The sequence below is a fragment of the Sus scrofa genome, chromosome 13 (genome assembly GCF_054392235.1).
Source record: "Sus scrofa isolate SSC_HxYL_T2T_F1_AM1 chromosome 13, Sscrofa_HxYL_maternal_Yorkshire_Landrace_v2.0, whole genome shotgun sequence".
Lineage (NCBI taxonomy): Eukaryota > Metazoa > Chordata > Mammalia > Artiodactyla > Suidae > Sus > Sus scrofa.
In genome coordinates this window covers 220,967,185-220,992,938 of record NC_139395.1, presented here as the reverse complement: position 1 = coordinate 220,992,938, position 25,754 = coordinate 220,967,185, and the positions used below count along the sequence as shown (strand labels likewise).

The 25,754-nt window shown below is 58.4% G+C and overlaps 1 protein-coding gene across 2 annotated transcripts in view; it reads right to left on the bottom strand.

The window, feature by feature from the left end:
* Positions 1-25,754, bottom strand: part of ABCG1 (ATP binding cassette subfamily G member 1) — a 66,728-nt gene that overhangs the window by 11,188 nt on the left and 29,786 nt on the right. For both annotated transcript variants that reach the window (XM_021071021.2, XM_084992195.1), the window contains exons 3-8: positions 11,731-11,848; positions 9,929-10,061; positions 7,306-7,356; positions 2,819-2,964; positions 2,504-2,627; positions 816-930 (exon numbers count right to left, since the gene is read on the bottom strand). In XM_021071021.2, coding sequence (XP_020926680.1) covers positions 816-930; positions 2,504-2,627; positions 2,819-2,964; positions 7,306-7,356; positions 9,929-10,061; positions 11,731-11,848 — 687 coding nt within the window. The remainder of the gene's footprint in view (positions 1-815; positions 931-2,503; positions 2,628-2,818; positions 2,965-7,305; positions 7,357-9,928; positions 10,062-11,730; positions 11,849-25,754) is intronic.

Below are 25,754 nucleotides of genomic sequence, written 5' to 3'. Positions count from 1 at the left end.
GATGGGACGGTGGCCGAGGGGGAGAACGGGCCTGAGTCGGCAGGCTCCAGCGCCTGGTGGTCCGGTAAATACAAAGCTTGAGGGGAAAGAGAAAGCCAGGGGTGGGTGAGGTCTCCCGCGTGGAGAGCGGGCTCGGGCTCGGGGTGGGGGGCAGGTCTGATGAGGGAAGAGGGAGCTGGTTTGGGAGGCAGTGGCTGGAGGAGGCTGTGTGGTTGGCAGGTAGATGTGCGGCCAGCATGACAGGTGGATCTGCTGGGAAAGTGACTTGGGAGGCCTGGGCCAGGAGCGGGGCCAGAGGCAGAGCATCGAGGGAGGGGCTCATAAAACTCAAGTCCGTGCAAGTGACAGCGTGATCGGCCGCGAAGCACAGAGGCCACCAAAGTCAGGACCTCCGTGTCAGGAGGGGTAACTCGGACATAAACCCGGTCTCCGGACTCTCAGGTCACCTTTTTTGTTGTGTTTGATCAAAATTTAAATCAGCATTTTAAGTCTCCATTGGTCAACACAAAAACACATTTTTTTAACATTATTTCTTTTTAGACATAACTTCCTTTAGATTGGAAGCATAACCCGGTAAAGTATTAGGAAGTATGTCTCCTAACAATAGATGGTCTATTGTCATTCCCAGGTTTTCATCTGGAAGAAAGACCTCTTTTTATATCTGTTCTTAAAAGTGCTCCCACAGGGTGGTACTTGAGCGATCTGTGGAATATTAAAGTAATTCTTGACTTGGAAGCCTCGGGTAAAAGCGAAACCCACCAAGAATGGAAAAGAACCCCTTTCTCTTCCTTCCGGCCGGTCAAGGATCTACTTACCAAAATCAGCTGGGTTGTGGTAGGTTGGGCAATTCAGACCTAAATCCCTCAAATACGGTACAAGATTTGAGACTTTTCCCCGGTACACACACTGCCCTTGACTGAGGACATAGAGCTGGAAAAAAGGAGATGAGAAACATCAACCCTTCCCTCCTCTGAAAAGCAAGAGGAGCTTTCAACCCACCCATCCACCCACTTACCCGTCCACTCATCTATCCATCCATCCACACACTCACCCGTCTACCCATCTATCCAGCCACACATATCCCCACCCATTCAGCCAGCCAGCCATCAACACACCCATCCATCCACCCATCTATCCATCTATCCACTCATCCATCCATCAACCATCCATCTACCCAGCCACCCATCTGTCCATCTATCCACTCATCCATCTATCAACCATCCATCCACCCACCCATCTATCCATCAATCCACTCATCCATCCATCCAACCATCCAACCATCCATCTATCCATCCATCCACACACTCACCCATCTACCCATCTATCCAGCCACACATACCCCCACCCATTCAGCCGGTCATCCATCAACACACCCACCCACCCACCCATCTATCCATCCATCCACCCACCCACCCATCCATCCATCCACCCACCCACCCATCTATCCATCCATCCACCCACCCACCCATCCATCCATCCATCCACCCACCCATCTATCCATCCATCCACCCACCCACCCATCTATCCATCCATCCACCCACCCATCTATCCATCCATCCATCCACCCACCCATCAATCCATCCATCCATCCATCTATCTATCTATCCATCTATCCATCCATCCATCCATCCACCCATCTATCCATCCATCCATCCATCCATCCGTCAATCCATCCATCGATTTCTCTCTCAGGAGAATCTTTCTCCCTCCCAAGGACTTTGTCAAAGTTCAGAGGGAAGTCCATGATAAGTCAGGGAAGACAGGCTATCACAGGACCAGGAATTACATTGTGATGTTCCTCTTTCCCCTCAGGCTAAGCAGCTGCTCAGGAAAGGTGTTGGAGCTACACACATTTCATTCCTTGGGACGTGTTTTTTCGCTCAGGATAATATCAAAACCTAAGATTTCGGAGTTCCCGTTTTGGTGCAGCAGAAATGAATCCGACTAGGAACCATGAGGTTGCGGGTTCAATCCCTGGCCTTGCTCAGGGGGTTAAGGATCCGGTGTTGCGGTGAGCTGTGGTGTAGGTTGCAGACGCAGCTCAGATCTGGCGTTGCTGTGGCTCTGGTGTAGGCTGGCAGCAGTGGCTCCGATTTGACCCCTAGCCTGGGAACTTCCATACGCTGTGGGTGTGGCCCTAAAAAGACAAAAAAAATAAAATAAAATAAAATAAAACCTAAGATTTCTATGAGAGATGATATTGTACAAAGATCACCTGCTATCTCATTCTGTATGGCAGGTGTTCCCCCATGCAACAGGAGTGGGGAATGAAGCCGCAGCAATGCCATGACTTTTGCCCAGACTCTGGGGCTGGACAGCAGCCCCACAGAGGGCTCTTCCTACCTCCTCTTGCCTGGCCACCTGAGCCCTTTATGGCACCAAGGTCTTATACACCTAACATCCCAGGCCACTCGAAACTGAAGACACCCTTGGGAACTAAGTGGAGGCTGTGCGGTCCCAGGATTTGGCATCCCTTGGGCTGATCCCAGCAGGGCCTCCGTACCTGGTCGAAGAGCTCGAAGAGCTTGGCGCTGGGCTGGTGGATGGTGCAGACGATGGACCTCCCTCCCTGGGCCAGGCCTTTCATCAGGGAGACCACCTGGAAGCACGAGGCGCTGTCCAGGCCGCTGCAAGGAGAGGGGCCCCTGAGACACCTGCAGGACCCCAACCACGGCCCACACGCAGTGCCCCCTGGCTGGGTCTGCCCAGGCCGCCCTGAGCCCCCGTCAGCCGGGGTGGGGAGTCAGAGGTGTCACCCCCTGCGGCCACCAGTGAAAACCGCCAGCCAGAGGGCAGGGTCCGGACCCCCCCCCATTACCTGGTGGGCTCATCGAAGAACATGACGGGAGGATTGTTGACCAGCTCTAGCGCGATGGCCAAGCGCTTGCGCTGGCCGCCCGAGAGGCTGCCAGTTCGCGTGTTGGCACACGACAGCAGGCCCAGGGCCGTCAGGATCTCCTTGACCTGGGGGGATGGGGCAGGGCCAGGGTGGAGTCAGGGACCGCCCAGCACACCTCACACCTATACCCCCAGCCACCTCCCACCCCACCTGCTCACACATTCCAATGGACATGCAGATTGGGGCCCATCCCAGCCTGCTCAATGCCAAGCGGGCAGGCGAGTTTCCAAGCCCGAGGTCCTGATCTGGACCCAGCTGGCAGAGAAGCAGGGCTGGAGCCAGACCCTCTGAGCTGGATCCCCCTGGTGACCTGGCAAGGCCCTGCCTTCCCTTGTAAGACCAGCTCAGGACGCAGGGCAGCGAAGACACTGGAAAAACATTTCAGAAAGGATATGGGTCAGTGGACACACAGGTGGACGGGTGGTCAGGCTTCTGACCAGCACAGAGGGAACAGCCACCCTGATGGTTTCACAAGATAAGGGATCAAGGACTTGACACATCGAAAGCATTTACTCGACGGCAGCTATTAGTGACGCTCTGACTGGTGCACACAGCAACTGTGGACACGACCCCACAGGCCAGGTCTCTCGGAAAGAAAGGCTGAAGGCTTTTTTCACTTGTAAACGGTGAAGAAGGTCTCGGACGTGGCAGAAGGAGATGAAATTGCTTCTAGCCGATAGCAGAAGCCCAGCGTGCAGTGAGCTCCCCTCGCTGCTCTGGATGACTGACCCAGCTTTGACTCAGGGAGCAGGAAGGTCAGCAGACTCCAGGGCAGGCAGTGGTGTCCGTGTCAGCTGCAGGTTCAGGGTTCAAGGTCCATCCTGGCATCTTCTCGGAGGTGACCGCAGGAAGGCGGATGTCAGCTGCCACCCTCCCTGCCTCCATGCCGGAGTCATCTCCCAGGGACAGCCTGCCATAGAGGTCCTGCCAGGATTCACTCGGCCATGGTCCCAGCCCCCGGTGGCAGCAGCGGGTGAACCCCAGTCCAGTGGCTTCTCTGGGGAGCTGAGCTCATCCCAAAAGGGAAGGAACTTGCGAGGAAGAAAATGTCCACCCAGCTCTGGAATTACTCAGGCGCGGTCCGGACAAGATGCGGCTTTGGGGACGGGAAGAGCCAGGACACGGCTGCCCCACTTGCCAGGGAGCAGGTGGGTCAGACAGATACGGGTTCGAATCCTGCTCGGCCTCTTTCGGGCACACTTTCCCTCGTGGAGACGGTCCGTTGGCTTTCCCAGGATGACACGGCGCCACGGCGCTCTAGGAGCCCAGGCCCACGGTACAGAACAAAGCCCGCCCCCCACCTGCCCTCTCCCCGCCGAGAGGATGCTGGGAGCAGAGGTCAGGGTCGTGCTTCCTCCTGCTTCTGCCCCAGGTGGGCATCTTGTTCCGGTTTCTCTTAAGAGTAACGCTCTGCAGGCTGGTTTGGTTTTAAGACGAATCAGAAAAATTCATGTCCCAGCTCCGGAGCCCTCACTGCTGAGGAAGCCCCCTGGCTGGGCTCTGAGGGCCGAGGATGCTTTTCTGGGAAACAAGAGAGGCCGTGGCAACACTCCAGGACCTGCTGGAACACCCCATTTCTATTGTGTTTCCTCGAGATGTAAACAGCTGGACTTAGGGCGCGGAGCCAGGCAGCCCTCTGGGCACCCTCCCTGGAAACAATCACTGGGCCTGCGGATGGGGTCTGTTGGCGCCGACCCTGCGTGGCTGAGGCCCTGGAGGCAGGTCCGCCCAGCCAAGCTGGGGGCTTCCAGGTGTAGGCGGCCTGCCGTCCAGGAAAAAGCTCTCCGCGGGAGCCCCTTTGTCTGCCACCAACTTTAAGCCAAGTGCCCCCTGCCCGCCTCCTCTTGCGCCCAAGCGCGGCTTTCACATCTTTGGATCACACAGTGATCTAATCTGCCTCATCTGTCTGTTCTTTCCGTAGATTAAAGAGTAGAAATGAGAATAAGTAATTAACGGATGACCTGGCCTTGTCCCTAGCTTCCCCTTCAGTCCCCTCACAAACTGTGTGAACAAGACAGCATCTAAAGAAAGATCAGAGGCGTGGGCCCGACTGCCGGCCGCGGGGGATGGGACCGCTCCGACCCCCGTCTCCATGAGGACAGGGGTCACGTCTCTTCTTCCTTTTAAAAACCTTCAAGGCTGAGCAGAATCTTAGGAGCTTATTTGAGGGCTCCGGGGCCCACCACTCTGCAGACTGTCCGTGTTCTGATTAAAAGCAACTTTCTTTCCAACTTTTGCAAGTATTGCTTTTTTTCCAAGGACCAGCAGCCCGCACTTGACTCGGTAACCCGGTGAGAAGCGCATGCAGGACCAGGAGCGCCCCCCTTCCCCCCCGCCGCCGCCCCCCTCGGGGGTGGGGGGGGGGGCTGGCTCAGTCCAGCGGCAGAGCCGTCTGCAGACAGCTGCAGGTCCCACTCCCTGGGACCACTCAGCCGCACAGCGAGAAGACCCTCACTGAGGTGGCATCACTGCTCTGTGACCCAGCGGAGACTGCGGGTGCTCTTCAGGTCTGATCCGCCACCCAGCACGTGGAGGACGGGCACACGGACCCGCCTCCCCAGACACCTCCGCTCCCCGCCAAGAGGGCCATCGAGCCTGTGCCTTCTGTGCAAACAGGCAGGGGGGCTCCGGGACAGCCCCAAGACCTTTTCCAGATACCCGACGGGGGCCGGAAGCCGGCCTCTGCAGGCCCGTGACTTAGCGGTCACAGCCAGCGCAGGGGCAGAAGGATGGGCGCTCGAGCTCGTCCTCCCGCCCTTCAAAGCTCCTCCCCCAGCCCCCTTTCCCGCGCAGAAGGGCTGGGCCCTCGGGCGATGCTGCAGATAAGTCATCCACGGCCCACATACTCGTGGATCACGTGTATCCGTGGAGCCCAGATGCTAAAGACATCCTCCAAGTCGGCTTCTCCCACCGGGGAGCCGGCCCTGGGGAGGGATGGAAGCCACGGCCCAAGGCTGTCAGGAGGCCAGGCCTGAAGGGGCCTCTCCTAGGCTTAGCTCTGCTTCACCACAGGCCCCTCTGTGCCTGTAGGACCCTCCGACTTCCCTCGTCTGCTCCCCCACGTGGTAGCTGCACACTGGTCCTCCCCTGGCCAAGCGAGGCTTCCCGCACCCCGGGGCTGCTCACCCTGCGTGTCTGAGGCAGGCTGTTCAGAAGAGACTGGCGGTCCTAGCGGCCCTCCGCTCTCAGCCTGCACAGCCGAGTCCCACCCAGCCCTGTGCCTTCACAGAGGATGAAAGCACCTGCGCCTCCACGTTAGTCCCGCCTCTCCGTTTTGGGTTCCGTTGATCCATTTTACGCCCTTCAACTGCAGAATCAGGGTCCACGTGAAACGCCTCCAAGGCGGCGAAGAGGAGGTTTTACTGGCCATAGACATGGGGCTCTCCTCCCCTGCCCTCCATGCCTCGGCTGAATCTGGAAAGTTCCGCCACCTCCACCGCCGCCGCCACCGCCGCCGCCGCCGCGGGGCACAATGCAAGAAGGTGCGGGGCGGGGCAGGGGGAGGCGGGGTGGGGCGGGGAGGAGGGGCTAAAGATACCCTAGGTGCCAGGGTGGTTGGTGTCACACAATATCAACTGCTGTGCGCGACAGGAGAGGGCACAGAGCTTGTACGCGTCACTCTTTAACATTTCCTCCGTGTTTGGCTTTTCTATCAGTCATTCCGCTTAACACCAAAACATCAAGAGCCCAGTCGCAGCCTTGGCACTAACCCTGCAGATCCTCTCTTTCCACTGCTAAACCTGTGATCCTACAGGGCATTGCAAGACAAAACAACGTTGTATATATAATATAAACGGCCTGCCCCCCACTAACAGGGCTTGCAGGCGCTCCCTGCTGGGTCTGCTCTCCCAGCACCCCCATGCTGCCTGGGGTTCTAGGGAAGCAAAAAGAAAAAGAAAAAAGAAAAAAAATAGGCAACAAACAGAATTAGAAGGTCTCTGTCCTCCCAGAAACTTGTGTATGCTATTTTTGAAAGGCTGGTTAATTCTTCTAAATTTCTTCTTGCAATTTGTGTGGAGGAGGAGGCTGGTTATTTTTAAATGAATGACTAACCATCTTCATTGTTAGTGTTTCACAAGGAAACAATGGATTTAAAGTGTATTCGGCACTAGAAGGGGCAGCGCACTAGAAGGGGCAGTGCGCTGGGTCCAACCTGAGGCTGGATCCTGCCACACCCTCCCTGTGTCTGTGCGCTGGCGCCTGTGTCTGAGAGGCTGGTGGCCGCGTGGTCACTCCGGGCGCTGGTGGGCCAGCCTGAGCACACGCGGCGATGCCACCAACCGCACACACAGACAGCGGCTCCGAACCACAAACTAAAAGAGCACAAAAGCCCCCCTCCCACATCTGCCAAGTGGATTTCATGCAGCTCTGGCCCACGCGTGGCCCACGCGTGCACGCGTGCTTACCATCTCTCTCCTGCCTTCGTCCTTCTCCTGGAGCTTCAGGTGTGCGGACACCTGCAGGGGACGAGGGTAACAGTGTGACATCAGAACAGATCAAACTCCCTCAGCAACCGTGGGCCCAGAGCCCCAGGGGCTGAGCTGCCCAGTGACAGAGGACACATCCTGGGAGGCCTGGGCTTCCCACCTGCCCTGGCTGAGCTCAGGGGGGTCCGGGAGGGCTGTCAAGCCTGGGAGGTGTCCTGTCATCTCGGTGGGATTCTCTGCTGTCAGCTTTGATGTGGGCAACCGAGGGAGAAGGAATCCGCAGGCATCGGGGGTGGAAGGGCACGGGTGCTACTTAGGAAATTCACAAGCCACCTGTTAAAGCACTGATGGCTTAGTTATCTGCAGTGGGAGTGTTTTGACACCAGAAATTGGCGAGTGGGACATAGGAGGGCTCCAGTTTTGTTGTGGCTGTTGTTTTGTTTCATTCGAGGGCCTGCTTGCCAGCACAGCACGGGTCCCCTGACCCTGCGCGCTGAGGCCTGTGTAGCCATCGTCACGCCCAGCATCTGCCTCGGTTCCACTCTGCCAACTCCTGTGACCTTGGGAGCAAGGACCTCGGCCTCCTCTTCGGCACAACGGGATCTAGGGAGGATTCCCTGAGGCCCCACGAGAGACTGAGATGCAGGGAGAGGGGCCAAGAGGTCCCAGGTCAGACAGCGCCACCGCCTGCCTCGTGACACTGAGTGTCACGTCTTGGTCGGCCTGGTGGTTGCAGGTCAGGAGCAGGACAGGGAATGCACAACCAATGGCCGGTGGCCCACAGCATCCCTAAGCGTGTGGCCGGACCCTGCAGAGTGAAAGGTATCATTTCTCACCCACTCAGCTTGACAGCATTTATCAAAGGGATGGTGCAGTTCTCAGAACCAACATCTAATTCACTTTCATTCTGAAAAATCAATGGATTTCATGGCAGAGCCTGATGGCAGGTGAGGGGAAGGTGGAGGTGACTGCAGGAGGCCCCAGTCTTGTTTGCAAAGACAGCAGCGACTGAGCTGGAAACCAAAGTCTCTCCAACAGTGACCAGGTGTTTAACTCAGTGACTCTGAGCAGCGAAGCTCGGGTCGCCCCAGACGAAGGTGAAGTGGCCATTCGGGAATGAACACCTAGGTATAAAGTGAGTATTTCCCACCGAGAGCATCCTATTTATTTATTTATTTTGTCTTTTGCCTTTTCTAGGGCTGCTCCCACGGCATATGGAGGTTCCCAGGCTCAGGGTCGAATGGGAGCTACAGCTGCCGGCCTACACCATAACCACAGCAACGCAGGATCCAAGCTGCGTCTGCAACCTACACCACAGCTCACAGCAATGCCAGATCCATAACCCACTGAGTGAGGCCAGGGATCGAACCTGCATCCTCACAGATTCTAGTCAGGTTCATTAACCACTGAGCCATGACGGGAACTCTGACCTTCGTATTTTCAAACTCCTCCTGAATTCCCCCATCAGAATGCCCCCTCGGAGGCCCGAGAAACCACGGGTCAGGGCCGCCCAGTGCTCGGGGCTGCTGGGTGAGGCCCAACTGTGGGGTGACCGGGACCAGGTTGGTGCCTGAGAACCAGCCTGCAGCTGTTCTGTTTCCCCACAAAGAGGGTTGGAAAGCCAATCACCCAACACCTTCTCTGCTTCTCTTTGCTGAGCTAAGGACGCCCGGGACCTGCCCTTCAGGTGAAAGGCTGGGCAGGCGCCCCTCCGAGACCCTGCAGAGAGGAAGCCTCGCCCCGTGCACGTCAGGAGCCCCCAGGCCAAGAGCCAGCCCTCCAGGCAGAAATGTTAAGATGAATGGCCTGCTGCTGCCCAGACAGGCAGGGGACAGCCCGTGTGTCAGGAGCGGCCTGGAGGCCAGGCCCTGCCTTGTCTGTGGACGAGGAGATGGCAAGGAAGCAAGCAGCTCAGGCACACACACCCCGTGAGGACAAGGCTGCCCACTGACCTTCCGACCTCCCTGGCTGGGCGGCTCTCGAGGGGCTCCCACGGCCCACACATGGGTCAGTGGGTCCCTGCTCACTTGACGCTTGGCTGGGTCATGGTTGTCCAAAGAGCACGGCCAGGCCACACCATCCTGGAGCCCACTCTCTGGGCCGCCCAGGCTAACTGCTAAACGCCTGTGCTTCTGCAGAATTGCATGTGTGATGACGGGGCCAGGCTGCGTGTGCAGACCTGACCCCGTGGGTGTGCAACAAATGCTGGTTTCACCCCCACCTGGCAGGCAGGCAAGTGGGGGATCAAGACCCCCGGGGCCCTAACCCAGGCCCCAGATGGCCTGGAACTTGGGCCCAAAGCTACAGAACCCTGATGGGAAGGAAAGACCCTTGGCCCGTGGGGGTAGGACCGCGGTCACCCCAGAAGGGTCACCGCCAGCAGCCTGGTCAATAACCTTCTCAGAAACTTGATCTCCATGTGCCATCTGGGGTCTACGAACCCAGGATCTTGGGATGGGGGTGGGGAATCTATCTGAACAGCACACCTGGTGAAGCAGGTGCAAGGGAGGGGTGCTTCCACCTGCGGGCCGCCTGGCAGAGCCCGCGCTGGAGCCGCCCCGTCTAGCGGGAGGAGCGGGGCGGGCGGCCCCGGGCTGCTCACCATCATGGCTTCCTGCACAGTCAGGTGCGGCAGCAGCATGTCGTCCTGCATGATGTAGCAGGACACCTTCCGGAAGCAGCGCAGGTCCCGCGGGTGGCCGTTGATGAGGACCTCGCCCTTCATGCCGGTCTCCCTGCAAAGCCGGCGAGAGGACACGTCAGCCCGACTCCTCCTCCAGGGCCTGGGGGGGGAGAGAGGCCGGCCCCGCCCAGCGTCTTCCAGCCGGACCAGCCGGGTCCCCAAGCCAGGCGGGGACCTGAGGCTGGAATAGCGGCAGCTCTCGGAGGAGGGAAAAGCACAGAGAGGGAAGCAGGTGTGAGGCCGCTCTGGGCGGCACGGTCGTGACAGGTGCCTACGGACTAAATCAAGGAAGACAGGCAAGGATGCTCCAACACGTGGCCACGAGGTCCCACGGGCAGCCCTGGCTCTGCATCTGAACAATCCCGTGAGTAACCAACGCTACACCAACTGCCCCAAAGGCCCGTCCGGGGTGTGGCCACCACGCCAGAGCCGTCCCTGTGGTGGCATGACGCTGCTGTCTGGGAGGACAGGGTGGGCTCTGGGGGCTCAGGTGGCTCACAGAGGGGACGTCCTGGCCCTGGGCCCGCTTGGCCAAGCGGATGGCAAGTTGTGCTCTCTGACCACAGCAGGGGGTTCCCACGTGTACCGTGGAGATGGTGGGGCGCGGTACTCACCCCCTCATTCACAGATGCATCTTCTGGGGGCATCATCTCAGCCCAAGGGCACATGGGAGCCATGGGCATCACTTTCTCCAGCCCTGCCTCCCAGATGCCGCAAAGAGCAGAAACGCGGGGGGTCTACAGAGACCAGGGAGGTTGGATGTGGTTTCCACCACGTCCAGCCCGACTGTGACCATGGGCCCCTTCTTTCCACCAGGGAATGGGTGGCATCGACTGGCTTCCCAAGAACCAGGCTGGGAGCCCGGCCCCTGTCTCTAGGTTGCTACTGGGCAGGAGCTGTGGGTGTGGGACACGCTGAAAAGCGGCGCCCACAGAGCAGAAGCTACCCCCTGCCACCTCCTGTGTCCCCCACATATGCTGGGTGTTGGGAGGTCGGCTCTGACCTTTAGCTGTGAATGCAACAGACGGGAATCTGCCACAAGTGAGACTTTTAAAAAACCTAATTCCCAGGATTAGGGTGTAATTCAGAAGTCCTATGGAAATGGGGAGATTTGTCTCTTTTTAGCCAGTAAATGAAATTATTTTTAAAATTCGTTTGCTAAAGTAGCAAAAGGAAGGCCTGAGATTTGAAGAGAATTGGCTTTAAGAGGGTGTTTTGTCAGCACTTCTGAAGTGTCCCTTTTCTGGTCACTCGTATGTGAATGACACTGGACACGGGCGTGCCGTGGTTTCCACACATCAGAAGAGCTAATGTGGCCACAAGCGGAACCTGATGGTTCCTCTTCTCTTCTGACCTGGGACCTTCATTCACACCTGTCACAGCGTCTCCTCCTGCCATCCCCCCCACACCTGGACCTCTCCGCTCCTTCCTGTCCCGCCAGGCCTGCCGAGGCTCAGCTGACTCAGGCTGCCCCTGGCTGTCTGCCCCGGGACCTCCCTCCCCTGAGCGCAGCCTCCCAGGCCACCGCCAGGTGACAATGAGCAGGTGCCTCCTTCTCATGCCCCCAAAGCCTGGAGCTCTGCTCCCATCAGACTCCAGGGTCTCTTAGTGGAGGACGCCCCTTGGGCACCCCTGCCGCCTGCCCGGAGCCGTAAGAAGCGGTGGGATGGAGCAGTCAGGACGCCGTTGGCCCGGCCGACGCCCGGCGGGGCTCTGCTCACCTGTATCCGGCCAGGATGTTCATGAGCGTGGACTTCCCAGCCCCGGAAGGACCCATGATGGCCACCAGCTCTCCACTGTTGAATTTCCCGGAAATGCCTTTCAGAAGGGTCTTGTACCCTGAAAAAAGCAGATCACACTTGTTTTCCAACCATCCCACAACTCACTGGTTTTTGCCCCCACACCGCAGAGGCAAACACACAGCACGCTTGCCTGCAGAACCAAGGCCAAGGGCCAGGCTTTTTACACCATAGGACTCATAAAAATGCCGCGGTCTCAGCAAGAAAACAGACCCCGAGTCTGGTTGAGGCCTCCGCCTCCTCCTCCTCGGTTGTATTTCACGGGTTATGTTCGTGATACGGACTGGCGGTTATAAAGCGTTACAGGTTGCAAAGCGCTTTCACGTACATCAGCTAAAGTACAAGGAATCTGTCATCCTGATTTCAGATTAAGGAAGCAGCGTCCAGCCGGGAGGCCTGGGTGACCTGTCTAGGCCCCGCAGCCAGTGTGAACAGATCCTCACCCAGGGTCACACGACCAGCCGTGATGGTAAATCCGTGCCTTTATCAATTAAATGATGAATGAATTACTTCATTCATAAGTTATCGACTTAAACTCTACCTATATATACCTTATGTATACAGAATTTATTCACAAATCATTATTATAATGAACTGATTCATAGATTAATAACTAGTCATTAAAAGTTTCTCGTTTGGGGAGTTCCCGCTGTGGCTCTGCGGGTTAAGGACCCGACATTGTCTCTGTGAGAATGCAGGTTCGATCCCTGGCCTGGCTCAGTGGGTTAAGGATCTGGTATTGCCGTGGCTGTGGTGTAGGTTGCAGATGTGGCTCTGATTAGACCCCTGGCCTGGGAACTTCCATATGCCGTAGGAGTGACTGCTAAAAAAAGAAAAGAAAAAGAAAAAAGAAGTTTATCATCTTACCGTTATATCACATTGCTTTGGACTTTCTGCCAAAACTCCCCCCGAGCTTTATAAAAGGAAAAAACTACACATCCCAAATGGAGCCACGTTCCCTTTTGTTCAGGGAGGCTGTTAGAGGAGCTACAGAGACTAAAATAGAAGCAACCGAATTCGTCGATAAAGACCCTGATGCAGAAACCCTTCTCGGTCCCCGAGAGACACCCAGCACGTGCCCGTCAATGATCAGAATCGGCAAACGCAGCATTTCAGCCACCCCGGCGGTGAGGGCCTGATGAGGATGGGGCGGGGGGGCCTGGTGGAGCCCCTGGCTGGGCTCTCCCCTGTCGCTCCCTGGACGCCCGAACCTGGGAACCCGGGTGTGGACTCGAGCCCCAGCCTGGGCCCGCCTCTGTCTCTCCCAGGGGACCCCTAATGGCCCAGCCTGTCAGCAGGTGCCTCCCTGAGATGGATGGGGAGTCCCTGGGGCCGTGTTAATCAGGCAGAGAGAAGCGGAAACAAAGGCAGGAAGCACGCGGCCCTGCAGCCTGACTCATCACAGGAGCGGCAGTCCCTCAGGGAGGCTGGAGACGGTCATCCCGATGGGACAGGGGCCCAGGAGTGGAGGCGTGGGGTGCAGGGGGTTGGGGGGGTAGGGGCCGGTCTGGAAAAGCAGCTCAGAACTGCAGTTGAGTCAGACCCCTCCCCCTGGGACGTCGGCGATGGCAGCGGGGGAGAGCAGGGAGGCCAGCGTGGAGGCGGGGGCCCGAAGGACCCTTCGCCTCGCAGTGGACAGAGGAAGGAAGAGCCGGGCACAGCGGGCCCCCTCCACTGCAGGGTTGAGCCCCAGCGGGGGCTCCTCCAGGGACGGAGCTCTGAGGAAGGCCAGGCACTCCGGGACCTCGGGCCCTAGGGGACACATGTGACATCACGGAGGGAGCAGCGGGGCTGGGTGTATGCTCATTACTGGCCTCCTGGCAATTCCAGCAGCATCGGGGTTACTCCAGAGCAAACCTTCCCCAAGCTTGGAGCCCATCTCCAGCTGGTCTCCTGTCGATTTGGAGCCACCAGAGGAGGCAGACTGGTGGCCGGGGAGGAGCACGACCACCTGGAGGCCAAGTGCAGTCTGCACCTGGGTCAGACGCCTGAGGACAGCCTCGCCTTGGGGATCTGGAAGGCCGCTGCCTTGGCAGGGCCCGTGGTGCTGCTCCTGCTGTCGCAGTCCTGGGGCTGACCCTTGGAGTTGGGGTCCACACGGGAGCACCGGACGATAATAATAATACTGGGGGTGGAGCTCACACGGGCTGCGATGCCCACGGCCAGGACGCCGGGAACAGACAGGCGTGTGGGAGCTGGGGCACATCTGGCCTTTCAGGGGAGAACTGGGCAGAGTGGGGTACAGACTGTGGGCTTGTCATTTACAGCCACCAGCCTGGAACTGGGGGTCTGACCATGGACCCCAGGGCTAAGCCAATGCATGTTGAGCTGAGCCTGTTACCTGCCTCACAGCTCATGCCTCCGGAGGTCCTCGGGCTCCCGGGGGGCCAGGGGTGAGGAGGGTGTGTGACGCACTGCAGGGCCCCCCATGGGGTCCATGCTTTCGGGGGTGCTCCTCTGATATCAGAAAGGTGTTTTCTTTCAAAACCACAGACTGGCATTTGGGATTGAAGACCCTTGAAAGTGACACCGGACACAGACGTCCATGCACCTGTGCCCGCCGCCGGCTGGGGCGAGGACACAGGGTGTGCGCTGCGGGCCTGGAAGCCGGTCGGCAGCTCTCCCATCAGAGCCACGTTGGAGAGCGTCCTGTATTTATGTAACGAGAGCGTCCTCCCTGCAGGGCCCTGTGTCCTGTCCCCTTATAGAAATGTGCATGCAGCTGCACCGCCCGCCGCCCTACTTTCCCGCCATAAGCTCGGCTCAGCTCTGTTCTTGGCATAATGGATAAGCCGCCACCTCCGTGTGCTGGGGACACTTGTTCACACGGTGCTCGGCCTGGGCGAGCCGGCGCAATGGACAGAGACCGACAGACCGCGCCCTGGGCCCACTGCTCCCAGGGAAGGCACTCTGCTCGGACGCTGGTCCCTGTGGGAGAGCTTTGTGGTCCTAGGATGCAGAGGACGCAGTGTGCAGTGAGAAGACAGCAGGAGCGCACCCCCCCACCCCGGCCCTCCCCAGGCCCCAGGACTGTTGGGACAGATGCGCTGATGGGCAGATGGGAACCCAAGGCTCTCAGCCACCGAGCCCTGGCCAGCCTGGGGTCAGTTTGTCTCAAAGACCCTGATGCTTTACATCTAGCAGGTGTTGCGGGGGTGCGGGGGGGGGATGGTTCTTCATGGGGAAAGTCATGCAGTGTTCGGTTCTGGCTCAAAGACCAGTCACACTGGGCAGTTGGAGGGAATGCCATCGCTGGAGGGTGGCTAGAGCAGGGCACCAGGGAGCCCCCTCCTGACTCGTCTTTGGTCTTCAAGAGCCACCTGTGAGAAGCTGGCCTCGCTTTCTAGAATTTTCCTTCGCAAAGACCCTTGCTAAACAGGCAGTGTTTGTAAGGGAGCCACAGACCTATCACAGCATTTCAAACAATCCCCGGTTCCACTCAGCTCGGAGCTGGTGGCCGGGCCCTCTGCCCTGCCCGGCGAGCAGCAGGAAGGAGAACCACGACGGTAAAGCAGGGAGGGCTTTCTCCACAACCCGCCGACGACACGAAAATGAAGCCAATTGGAAGTGACTTTTCCATGATCTAATCCTTTCCAAGGGGAGGTGTGACATGTTCAGAAAACCCACACATCCGTTCCGCACCCAGCTGGCAGGGGGGCTGTGGTTGTTTGTAAAGACAGGGAGATAAAGGCGCTTATCACCAGGGAGCGCTCAGTGGGGCCAAGAGGCTTTCTAGTTACACCTGCAGTGAGTCCCTTTTAGAATGTTCGCTATTGGGAAGAGCCTGTCCAGACATCCTGAGTTTGTGAGACGGCAGCCAGCCCCCAGCCGAGACCCTGATAGGAGCTCGGCCTCTGATTCCTGCCCCGTCCACGCCTCCTTTTGTTGCCCGGTCTTAACGTTGCCCCCAGAGGCCCCCCGACGTCAGCTCTGTGATGATGTAACCAGAAGAGTCTTAAGCAGTGTGTCCTGTGTGTGACACTACGCTTGGCGCGCGGGGTCCCTGGAAACGTGTCTATGCCGTTCACTCTAGGAAGGGGAGCTCTCTGCACAAGCGGACTCAGAATGACCGCCACCGCCATTTCGGTGTCGCCTCTTTCCAACCATCCCCGACAGGACCAGAACCCCCTGCTGGCGATGGAAATTTTCCCCAGTAGGAAATGCCCGGGAGTTCCCAGGAATCCTGCTGCCTAATGGTCCCTGAGGTCACCCCGCGGGGCAGCCCTGCCTTATGGAGCGGCCACTGGCCCCTCTGTCTTACGTTCTGTGACATAAACTCAGGCCCAGGGGACAGCACACAGGTCACCAGCAAACACCCGCTCACTTCTGAGTAATAACGTCTGATGCCAGTTTTACCGCCGCCGAGAAGGCACAGGGGAAAGCGCACACATCCCAAGAGCAGGCGCGAAAGACTCCACGGATGGAACCACCCGGGAGTCGGCCCCCAGATCCAGACACCGGATGACGGACGGAGGCCCTGGGACCCTCAGGCTTCCTGCCATCACTGCGGTGGGTGACTGCTTTTGAATCTCTTTTTCTTTTTAGGGCCGCACCTGTGGCATACGGACGTTCCCAGGCTAGGGGTTGAGTCAGAGCTGCAACTGCCGGCGCAGCACAGCCTCAGCAGCGCCAGAGCCGAGCCTTGTCTGTGACTTACACCGCAGCTCGTGGCAACGCCGGATCCCTAACCCACTGAGGGAGGCCAGGGATCAAACCCACATCCTCATGGATAAGTCGGGTTCTTAACCTGCTGAGCCACGACAGGAACTCCTGGTTTTGAATCATAAATAGAACTCCCAGGGTGTGGCTATTTCATCAGAGGAGTACACTCTGCACCCCCCCACCCCCTGACCCGCCAGAATAGAAATTTCCTCCCTCAGAAATGCAGACAAACCTCCTTTGCTGTGGAGAAATTGAGGGACACACTTTTGGTGGGAAATCGTTGGCCAGTATTTTCTCCTGCGTGCCTGTGTGCGGGCCTGCGCCCCGGCCCCGAAATGGGCTCCTCCGCCCCAGCCCCACCCCCGCTGGACCGAAGCCCTGAGATGAGCTGATTCTTGCCCAGAACGCAATCAGGAGACCAGGGAGAAATGGCCTCATCAACTGTTTCCCTGTCCTGTGTCCGCCAACAGTGCTTTAAAGAGCAATGGTGTTTGTTCACACCTAGACGGTTCTGTGAGGTCCACAGGGCCGTGGGCACGTGGCTTCTCACTGTGGAAATGTGCTCCAGAAGGAGAGGCAGGAAGCAGCCTCCCTTGGGGCCCGTGCGGGCTAGCTGTGCCACGACCTCCCCCCGACGCCCCCCAGCACGCTGAGCCCCGGGTGTGGAGGAGAAAGGAGGGGTCAGAGAGGGCTCAGGACCTGTGGAGGCCACACAGCAGCTGACATTCCAACCACTGCTGCCCGACTCCAAGTAGCTCTGGCACCCAGGCCAGGAGCCGCCGCCAGCCTGGGCAGTGCAGTGGGGGAAGGGGTCTAGGCAACGCCCCCGCCACCCCTTCCCACGGGCCGCTTGCTCCCGGTGAATCGCTGCGGTCAGCTGCACTTGGGAATGCGTGATTCGTCTGCTATTGCACCAGACATTTAACAGAGGGTGGGAAGGAACCGCACACCTCCCCCCCCTCCCCCCCCCGCAAAGATGAGGTTCCCTTGGTCATCAAAGGCCGCGGTGGTCACCTGGGAGCCGGCAGCCTCTCTCGGGACTGAGGTGGCCGGATGCCCCGAGAGCTGAGGCACCCGTCCCTCTGTGTCCCGTCCCTCTGTGTCACTCTTCTGGCCAGGCTGCATCCTTCAGTTTCTTTCTCAATTTATGAACATCCTTAAGCGGACAAAAAATAAAGAAATCCCAAAACGTCTCTCCAGGATGCGCGAGGCCTCTTTCACCGGGGAGGATGCAAGCCCCTTTGGAGGGTCCGAGCAGTTCCAAGCTGCAGTGTCGCCGGCACATCCGGGCCTGTTGCCCGAGCCCCTTGGGGACCACCAGCCCCGACCCCGTTACCCGCAGACAGTAATAAGCGGCTCATCGCCCGTCTCCAGCAGCGGCTCGCTCCCCTGGGGTTTCATGTAAGGAGCTGCGGTCTTTTTAACAAGAGGCGGTTTTTCTAGAACGTTCAATTGCGAGCTGCGCCTCACTGAGGCCTGTGGTCTCACCGGGCAGAGGTGGAGGTGGGGGCCAGGGGGCGCCCTTGTGGGCGGGCTGTCCTAAGGTCCGAGGCAGCAGCGGCAGCTCAGTGCTCAGACCCCCAGAAGGTGGGTGCGACGGGGCCACACAGACCATTCCTCCTCTGAGCCTCGTGGCAAAGAGCTGAGAGAGGAGGGTCGCAGGGAAGGGTCCCCGGTGGGCGGAGAGAAGCCGGCCGGCAGGAGGGAGGCGCCAACCCCTCGCCCCGCCCCCAGGATCCCCACACATCAGCCAGGCGCCAAGACACAGTCAGACCCTGCCCACCGGCATCCTCACTGCGACACCTCCCCTCAAGGAGGGGACAACAGAGCACAGAGCAGGCCGCCGCACTAAGCCCACTCCCATCTCTGCACATCCGAGAGGCCGGCTTTCCAAACACAAAAGCCAAATCGCCGTCATCCCCTGACCACCCGCGACATCCAAGACCCCTTGAGGCGCCTCCCTGCCGAGTCCACGTGCAGCTACAAGGAGGCCCCAAAGCTTACCGGGTGGGCTGCGGGGTGGGCTGCGGGGTGCCACCCGCCGTCCGAAGATGGTGGCCAGGGACGCTGAGTTGGAAGGGGCAGGGACAGGAGGGACACGGGCTGGGCGCCGGCAGCCCACATACAAATGAGGGACGGCTGGCTTTCTGGTGCTTTTCCCACTTCTGGGATCCCTTTCTGTTTTTTTCTTTCTGCTGATGAATATTTTCCTGACATCAGCTCCTTGGCTCCCTGGCAGAAGCAGGGGTGGGGGTAGGCCCGGGAACTGGGAACCCGTCGTGCCTCCTGCTGCCGCCTCTGGTGTCACCCTCCACGGTGGGCTGGTGGCCTCAGACCCAGGTCTTTCACTCCCCGGTCCCACTCCTGCAGAGTCAGGTTCTTCCTGCCTCCTTGCAAAAAGCATCATTTTAGATATTTTGGCGAGCTCTTTTTAAACCTTTCATTTGCAAAAGGACCACAACAAAATCACTCAGAGGCAACCCGGGGAAGGAGGGCCATGCAGCTGTCAGTCCCTCCCAGCTTCAGCACGGTTCCCATGTCACAGAGTGACAAGACCCTGGCTGGGCAAGTGCTGACAATTCAACATCTGGTCCCAGCTCAGCCACCCCTGCTGCCAGTCTCCGGACGCCACCTCAGGCTGAAGGTAAGCATCTCCTCTAAACGTGTCTGGCCCCTGTCGCCAGCTTCACCTGAGAAGTGACGCAGGGCCCTCGCCTTCCTGCTCGGGGTCATCCAGGAAATGCTGACGCTTTGCCCTTCCTGCCCGGGAGCCCTGACGTGGCTTTGCTGGAGATGGTATGGCGAGAGGGATAGGGTGCAGGTGTGGCAGGTAGCAGCCCTGAGGGGCTGGTGTAATGGGCACCTTTTGATGCACAACTGCCCAACAGTCACAAAGTCCTGGGTCCCGCAATCCTGCCAGTTAGGAAAGCAAGACAGCGGCCAGCTCCTCCAAAGCCACACTGGCTTGGGCCAGCTCAGTAGTCCCCAGGTCAGCACAGTGACCCACCAGGGAGGCTCCCAGGAAGGGTCCCTCGAATGAAGGCGGTGATGCCAAAGGCTCAAGTCCTACAGACCAGCTGTTGGCCACCCTTTTCTGTAAGGGACTGGGACATCAATATTTGAGGCTCTGCAGGACACGCGCTCTGTCACAACCACTCAGCTCTGCTGTTGTGCTACCAAAGCAGCCAGATGTAACAAACAGACATGCCTATGTTCCAATGGAGCTCTATTTTCAGAAGCAGGAGGTGGGTTCCAGACCTGCCCTGGAACCGTGGAGTGGGATCTGGTCCAGCACTGGCGACAGCCACCTCCCACCTCGTCCTCTCTCCAGGAAGTGGGAGAGGGGGCCGGGGAGGAGGGGGCGCTGGTTCTCAGGGAGAACAGGAGAGCAGAGGCCAGTCTGCGAGGAGGGCACTCACTCTACACCCGAAACAAGGAAGAGTGCTGACCTAGACCTCAAGGACTCGGCACAGCATGGGCCCCTAGCTGTGGGGGAATCCTGGAATCAACGACCCAGAGCACCGAGCAGGAGAGGTACCAGGCTGCAGGAGTGCCTGCTGCTAGGAAAGCTTGGGGCTGGCTCCTCTCCCACCGCTCCCAGACTTCCCACCATGCCACCGTCATTAGAAACTGAAGCTGCTGCCGGGGGCACCATCAGACTGCAGGGCAGTGCTCATCAGAAGCTCAGAGAGAAGCTAGCAGCTGCCCTGCTCCAGTGGCCCCTTCTCTGATAGAATGTTCTAGTCCAAGTCTCCAAAGCTCACTAGGCTCACACAGAACACGTTCAAAGCAGCCCCCAGCTGCACCCCCCAGGGTGGTTTTCAGACCCAGATCTTTGGAGACTCAGGGTGCGGAGAGCTTTGGGTGGATGGCTGGCTGGGTGGGTGGGTGGATGGATGAATAGATGGATAGATGGGGGCGGGTGGATGGATAGATGGGTGATGGATGGATAGATGGGTGGGTGGGTGGAGGGATGGATGGGTGGGGGGGTGGGGGGGGTGGAGGCGGTAGGAGTGAAAGATCTGTGTTTACCTCACTGTGTGGGGCAGAATAACAGTCCCCGAGGATCCCAAATCCCAACCCTTGGCATCTATGAATATGTTGTCGTACATGGCAAAAGAGAATTTGCATATGGGATTAAATTAAGAATCACGAGATGGGGAGATTATTATGGACTATCCTGGTGGATCCAGGATAACACGAGGGTCTTTATAAAGGAAAGAGGGAGGCAGGAGATACGAGGGTGGATGCAGAGAAAAAGGGAGAAATCTCAAGTCTCAACACTGCTGGTTTCGAAGGCGGAGGAAGAGGCCACCAGGCCAGGAATGCAGGTGCCTCTGGGGCGGGAACAGGCAGGGAGAGGATTCTTCCAGAAGGAGCACAGCCCTGATAACACATGGGTTTTAGATTTCCGACCTTCAGAACTTTCAGGTAGTAAATCCCTGCTGTTAAGGCCGTAAACAGTCCATCTGTGTTGGTGAAGCCACCAGGTTTGTGGTCACTGGTCGTGGCAGCCACTGGAAGTGAACACGGTCACCCCCACACAGCCCACCCTGGCCACGCCCCTGCCAGCCCTCCCAGGTCCTCCCTGGGGACCACCTCCCTCTGAGGAGAAGCCCCTTCCGCCTACATAAACATCGTGTTACGCCTTTTAGCCAGCAGGCCCTGCCCAGGGGCGGTGTCTGAGGAGGGGTGGTCTGGAAGGGGTGGGAGCCGGCCTCGGGCAGCTCTGTCCAGAGGTCCTGCTCCTTCCTACCCAGGCCAGCCTCAGACTTTCCCAAGCAGCCCACGTGGGCACGAAGCCTGGTGTGAGCGCCCCCAGGGCAGGCTTTCATCACGGGGGAAAAGGAGCCGACGAAGCTCAATGGAATTAAAAGTGGAAAGACAGATGATGGGCCTCGGGGTTTCCGGTGGGGACCCCTGGAGAGGGAGGCAGCCCGGGCCCCATTCCTAGGCGTGCTCTTGGCTAGACAGTGGCCACGCCCAGACCTCAGTTTCCCGAGATGAGGTAAGACGCCCTCCAAAGCCAAAGCCCCTCCCAGCACCGGAATGCTCCAGCTGTGGTCACGTGCCTTTCGTCCCTGGTTGAGATGCTGGTTCCTTCCGAAATGGCCCAGGGCTCCTGACGTCAGGGTCCAAGACATGAAACTCTGTCCCTAGATCCGATGCTCATGGTTAGGGCTAGAGCTACTAAGGCTGAACCCCAGTTTACCGGCGTCCCGGGCCCGGCCCGGCATCTCCCCTCGGGCTTTCATTTCACAGAGATGTTATTCCAGTTGGTTCTAAACAATGACAACTAAAATGAAACAAAGGAGCCCGAGCAAATTTTTATCTTTTTAGGGCCACTCCCGCAGCATATGGAAGTTCCCGGGCTGGGGGTCAAATCAAATCGGAGCAGCAGCTGCCAGCCTACACCACAGGTGCAACAACGCAGGATCCAAGCTGCATCTACGACTTGTGCCATAACTCACGGCAATGCTGGATCCTTAACCCACGGAGCAAGGCCAGGGATCGATCCTGCATTCTCACAGACTCTGTGTTGGGTTCTTAGCCCACTGAGCCACAATGGGAATTCCATCCCAAGCAAAGTATAAAGAGCCAGACGATCAACCTGGATCACTGGCTGTTTTCAAATGGATGTGTGTCTTTAATTTTTTTAATGGTAAAATTCTGTCCAGCAGACTCACAGGATTCCAGACCTAGGCATTTTCTAGCTCTGCCAAACAAGACTCGCCCAACTGCAAGGCACGGCCCCTCACGCCACACACATCAGTGACCCTCCGCTACCCAGAACTGTCCTCACTGGCTCTGTATTTTCTCTGCCGAGAGGCAGAAACACGGGCAGACATTCCTACCCGGCTGATGAAAATCAATGCCGATGTCACGGGTTGTGAAAATGACACCAGTCAAAGGATGGTCGGATCTGGTTAGCACGGAGACACTCCAGATCGTTCTCGAAGGTTGGAAACCAAGAAGGGGAAATCGGCTGAGTGAAGGGAGAGGGACATGGGGGTTGATGGGGGGCAGAGAGACGCCATCTCTGATCTGGAGAGGCTGTCTTCATGGCTCAAGTGAGGACAAGCCACTTCCCGATCGTTCGGTCACCCCCCGAAGGGACGTGTGAGTACCTCCTGTGCACGCCGCTGTCGGGCATTTTCACCGGGGCTGCATGGCACAATTCTGCCCACGGGCACGGGCTCCACCGTAAGGTGTCCCTCTCAAGAACTCCTTTGCTGGTGTGATGCGGGGGCTCACTCCCACCGGCCGGGAAGCACCTCTTCACCATACCTTTAAGCACATTCCAATTTCTGGAAGGTGATGAGCGTGATGGGTGTGGGGCCGAGGGAGGGGCTGGTCCGATCGGGACCTCCCAGCATCGTCCTTTCCCAAGGTCACCGGCCAGGCCCCCCTGCTGGAGCCAGCAACAAGCTTTGGGATAAGGATGCTTAGAGGAGGGTGGACAAAAAGGGGGTCCCCGCTCATCCGTCCCCAGCACCAAGCCAGCTCCACACACGTCCTGCACAAGCCGCGTCTCCATTCCTCATCCTGTGCCTCCTTCAGAACAGCGTAAACGACAAGGAAGAATGCAGAGCAGGTGCTGCACGAGACGTAAGCCTGCGTGGCCACCAGCCCCTGGGCCTCAGTCTGGCCTGGAGCTTGTGGAACAGTGATGGAGTCTGGGGCTGGGCCAGCTCATCCCCGTGGGCCCGCAGATTCCGCCTCTAACGAACTGTGTGCCTGGGGCAGATCCGCCCCTGACTCACCCTCCTCGTCTGGTAACAGGATGACTGAGGACTTGACCTTTCATGTTTGTGAAGACAGACCGAGACCGTGTGTTCCAAGAGCAACCTCTGGGCTGCAGGTGGGTGGTGTGATAAGTGGTGGTTGTGGGAGCTGCACCCGGAATGCAAACCACGGGACAGCTGGTGGCCATCCTTGTACACACACACCATGTACACACCAGGTACACACACACCATGTACACACACACATCACCTGTAGCCAGCTTTCCCCAGTCAGGTGCTCAGAGCAGCTCTGATGCTGATGCCGAGACAACATGTGTGCATAGACCATGTACCTCCCACACACACACCCCAGGTACACACACACATACACACCCACACATGCCCCATGGCCAGTCAGTTCACTGGTGCACCAGCAGTGAAGCCCCTGCCCAGAGCAGACACTAAAAAATAGATGGGTGTCATTTACATCTGCCTGTCGGGCGTGAGGCAGTTTTCTATTGCTGCGGTATTTTTCTAAAGCAGAACTGGTCTTTTTCACAAGCTTCTAAACCTGCTAGAACAACGAAGAGAAAGAAATCCTTCTGAGGATTTCAATCACGCCGAAAGCACTGCTAAGGATGCCCAAGTCATCTGCACGGGTCACGTCAACCTCAGTCTGAAAACAACACAGCGATGCCCATTTCTGCCCCCAAAGTCAGGACTTTCCCCTCGGTGCCAACACGGGCAGGATGAGCCCAGCTGTGCGCCCCCCGCCCTCCCCCGCCCTCCCCAGAGAGGAACGGGGGTCTTGGTGAGAACAGACCGCCTTGTTCTCCAGACTGCCTTCCTCCCTCTCCAAGAGTAAGCTCAAGGCAAAAAGGATCAAAGTCCCTGTTCCCAGACACAGGAGACACAGCCTACCTGCTTCTTTCCCTTAATGGCCCCGGGGCCAGCTCATCAATGCCTCAGTTTTCCTGATTAAGTGGCAAAGCCACACCCATCGCTCAAACCTTCTTGTTTCCTGCACCTTCTGAAATAGGGGCTTTTTGCATTTACGGCAATAACAGCAGCCAGGTCTGGGCACCTGGGACCCAAACGTACCTGGTGAGGGCTCCTAAGTCACGAGGATGGGGTGCTACTGGTAAAATGAAGATGTTACCATGTGTCCCCAAACCAGGCAAACAGCATGTCACCTCTTGCTGCCCCTCTCCCCCCCCACCCCCACCCCCCGTGGGTGTCAGGGCAGGAAGTCCATTCTGCCTGCAGAACTGCTGCTTCATCTGTCAGGCTGCGAACACCGACTCCTGGACCTTCAGAAGGCGCTCAGCCCTCGAAGTCAAGGGGACAACAGACAAAGGGGCGAGCTTCCTGGACGGTTTCTCCAGGGCTCGAATGGTCCCCTGACCCCAGCTCAGGGATGCTCTCCATTCTTTTTTCCTTAGAGCCTCTCCCCGCTTCAGCATTGTGTTTCAAGCTCCCTGTCATTCCGTCTGCCCCCACCGTGCCCCCCGCAGCCCGGGTGCCCTCCTGGGTCCACCTCCGCCCCAGCCCCAAGCAGAAGCAGCCCCCTCATTCCTCTGCCTGCTTGGGCACAAGGGTTCTGAAGGGTGGAGGGGGCAGTATCTTGTCAGTAAATGTCATGCAAAATGATGCCCTGTGTCCACAAGCACCCCCAAGAAGCATCCACAATTTCTGCTCGCCTCCGATCCCAGCAAGAACGGTAGGAAATCTGTCATCTTAAATCACACCCCCACAATGCAGGGTTCTCTGCCTGTCCTGCCAAGCCCAGTTACTCTGCCAATTCAGCGGACAACGACAGGTCAGGGGCCACTCAGCAGAGCTACTGAAATGCAATTTCCCTTTCATGTTCCCAGAGCACCAATGGTGGCGCCCAGCTCCTCCCAGGCTGCCTCCTGGCCCAGGGTGGTGAGATGTGGACGGCAAGTGCCCAGTGGGTCCCGTCAGACACACACCCCTCTCTCCACCACAATCCAGGGGGCTCTTCAGCAGGGAGCTCAGACGGGAAAACGATGAAGTGGCCTTATCCCAGCCTTGCTGAGCTGAGCCGGGCGTGGACCTGGCTCACTCCCCACCCTCCAGGGTGGCTGAGTAGCTGGGGCATTCTCACCTCCACGGGCAGTGCATCCCTGGTCTGGTCTGTGCTCTGCTAGGGCACCTGCCCACGTGGATGCTGCAGTCTCCGCCCCTTGCCTGTGTTCCTGGCTAAGGGCCCACGCCGACCCCAGCATCTCCCGCTGGAGTAACCCTTCACTTGGGGCACAGCAGGTGCACCCCCTGGGGACCAGCTGCTCCCAGGCTGGGATCTGGATATGGATGCCTCATCTGCTGCTTCCTAAAGCTCTGGCTACACCCAGCCCTGTTCCAGGGGCATGCAGACATGCAGGACTTTGGAAGGCAAAGCGCGCAGGCGGCAGCCTGAGCACAGAAATCCTTCCACTGCCGCCCCCAAGCCTGAGCCCCACTCGCTGCCACCTTCCCCTGGCCTGGGAGGACTCTAGGAGGCAGCTTTCCCACTTGTGACCTCCCAAACCCCGCCCA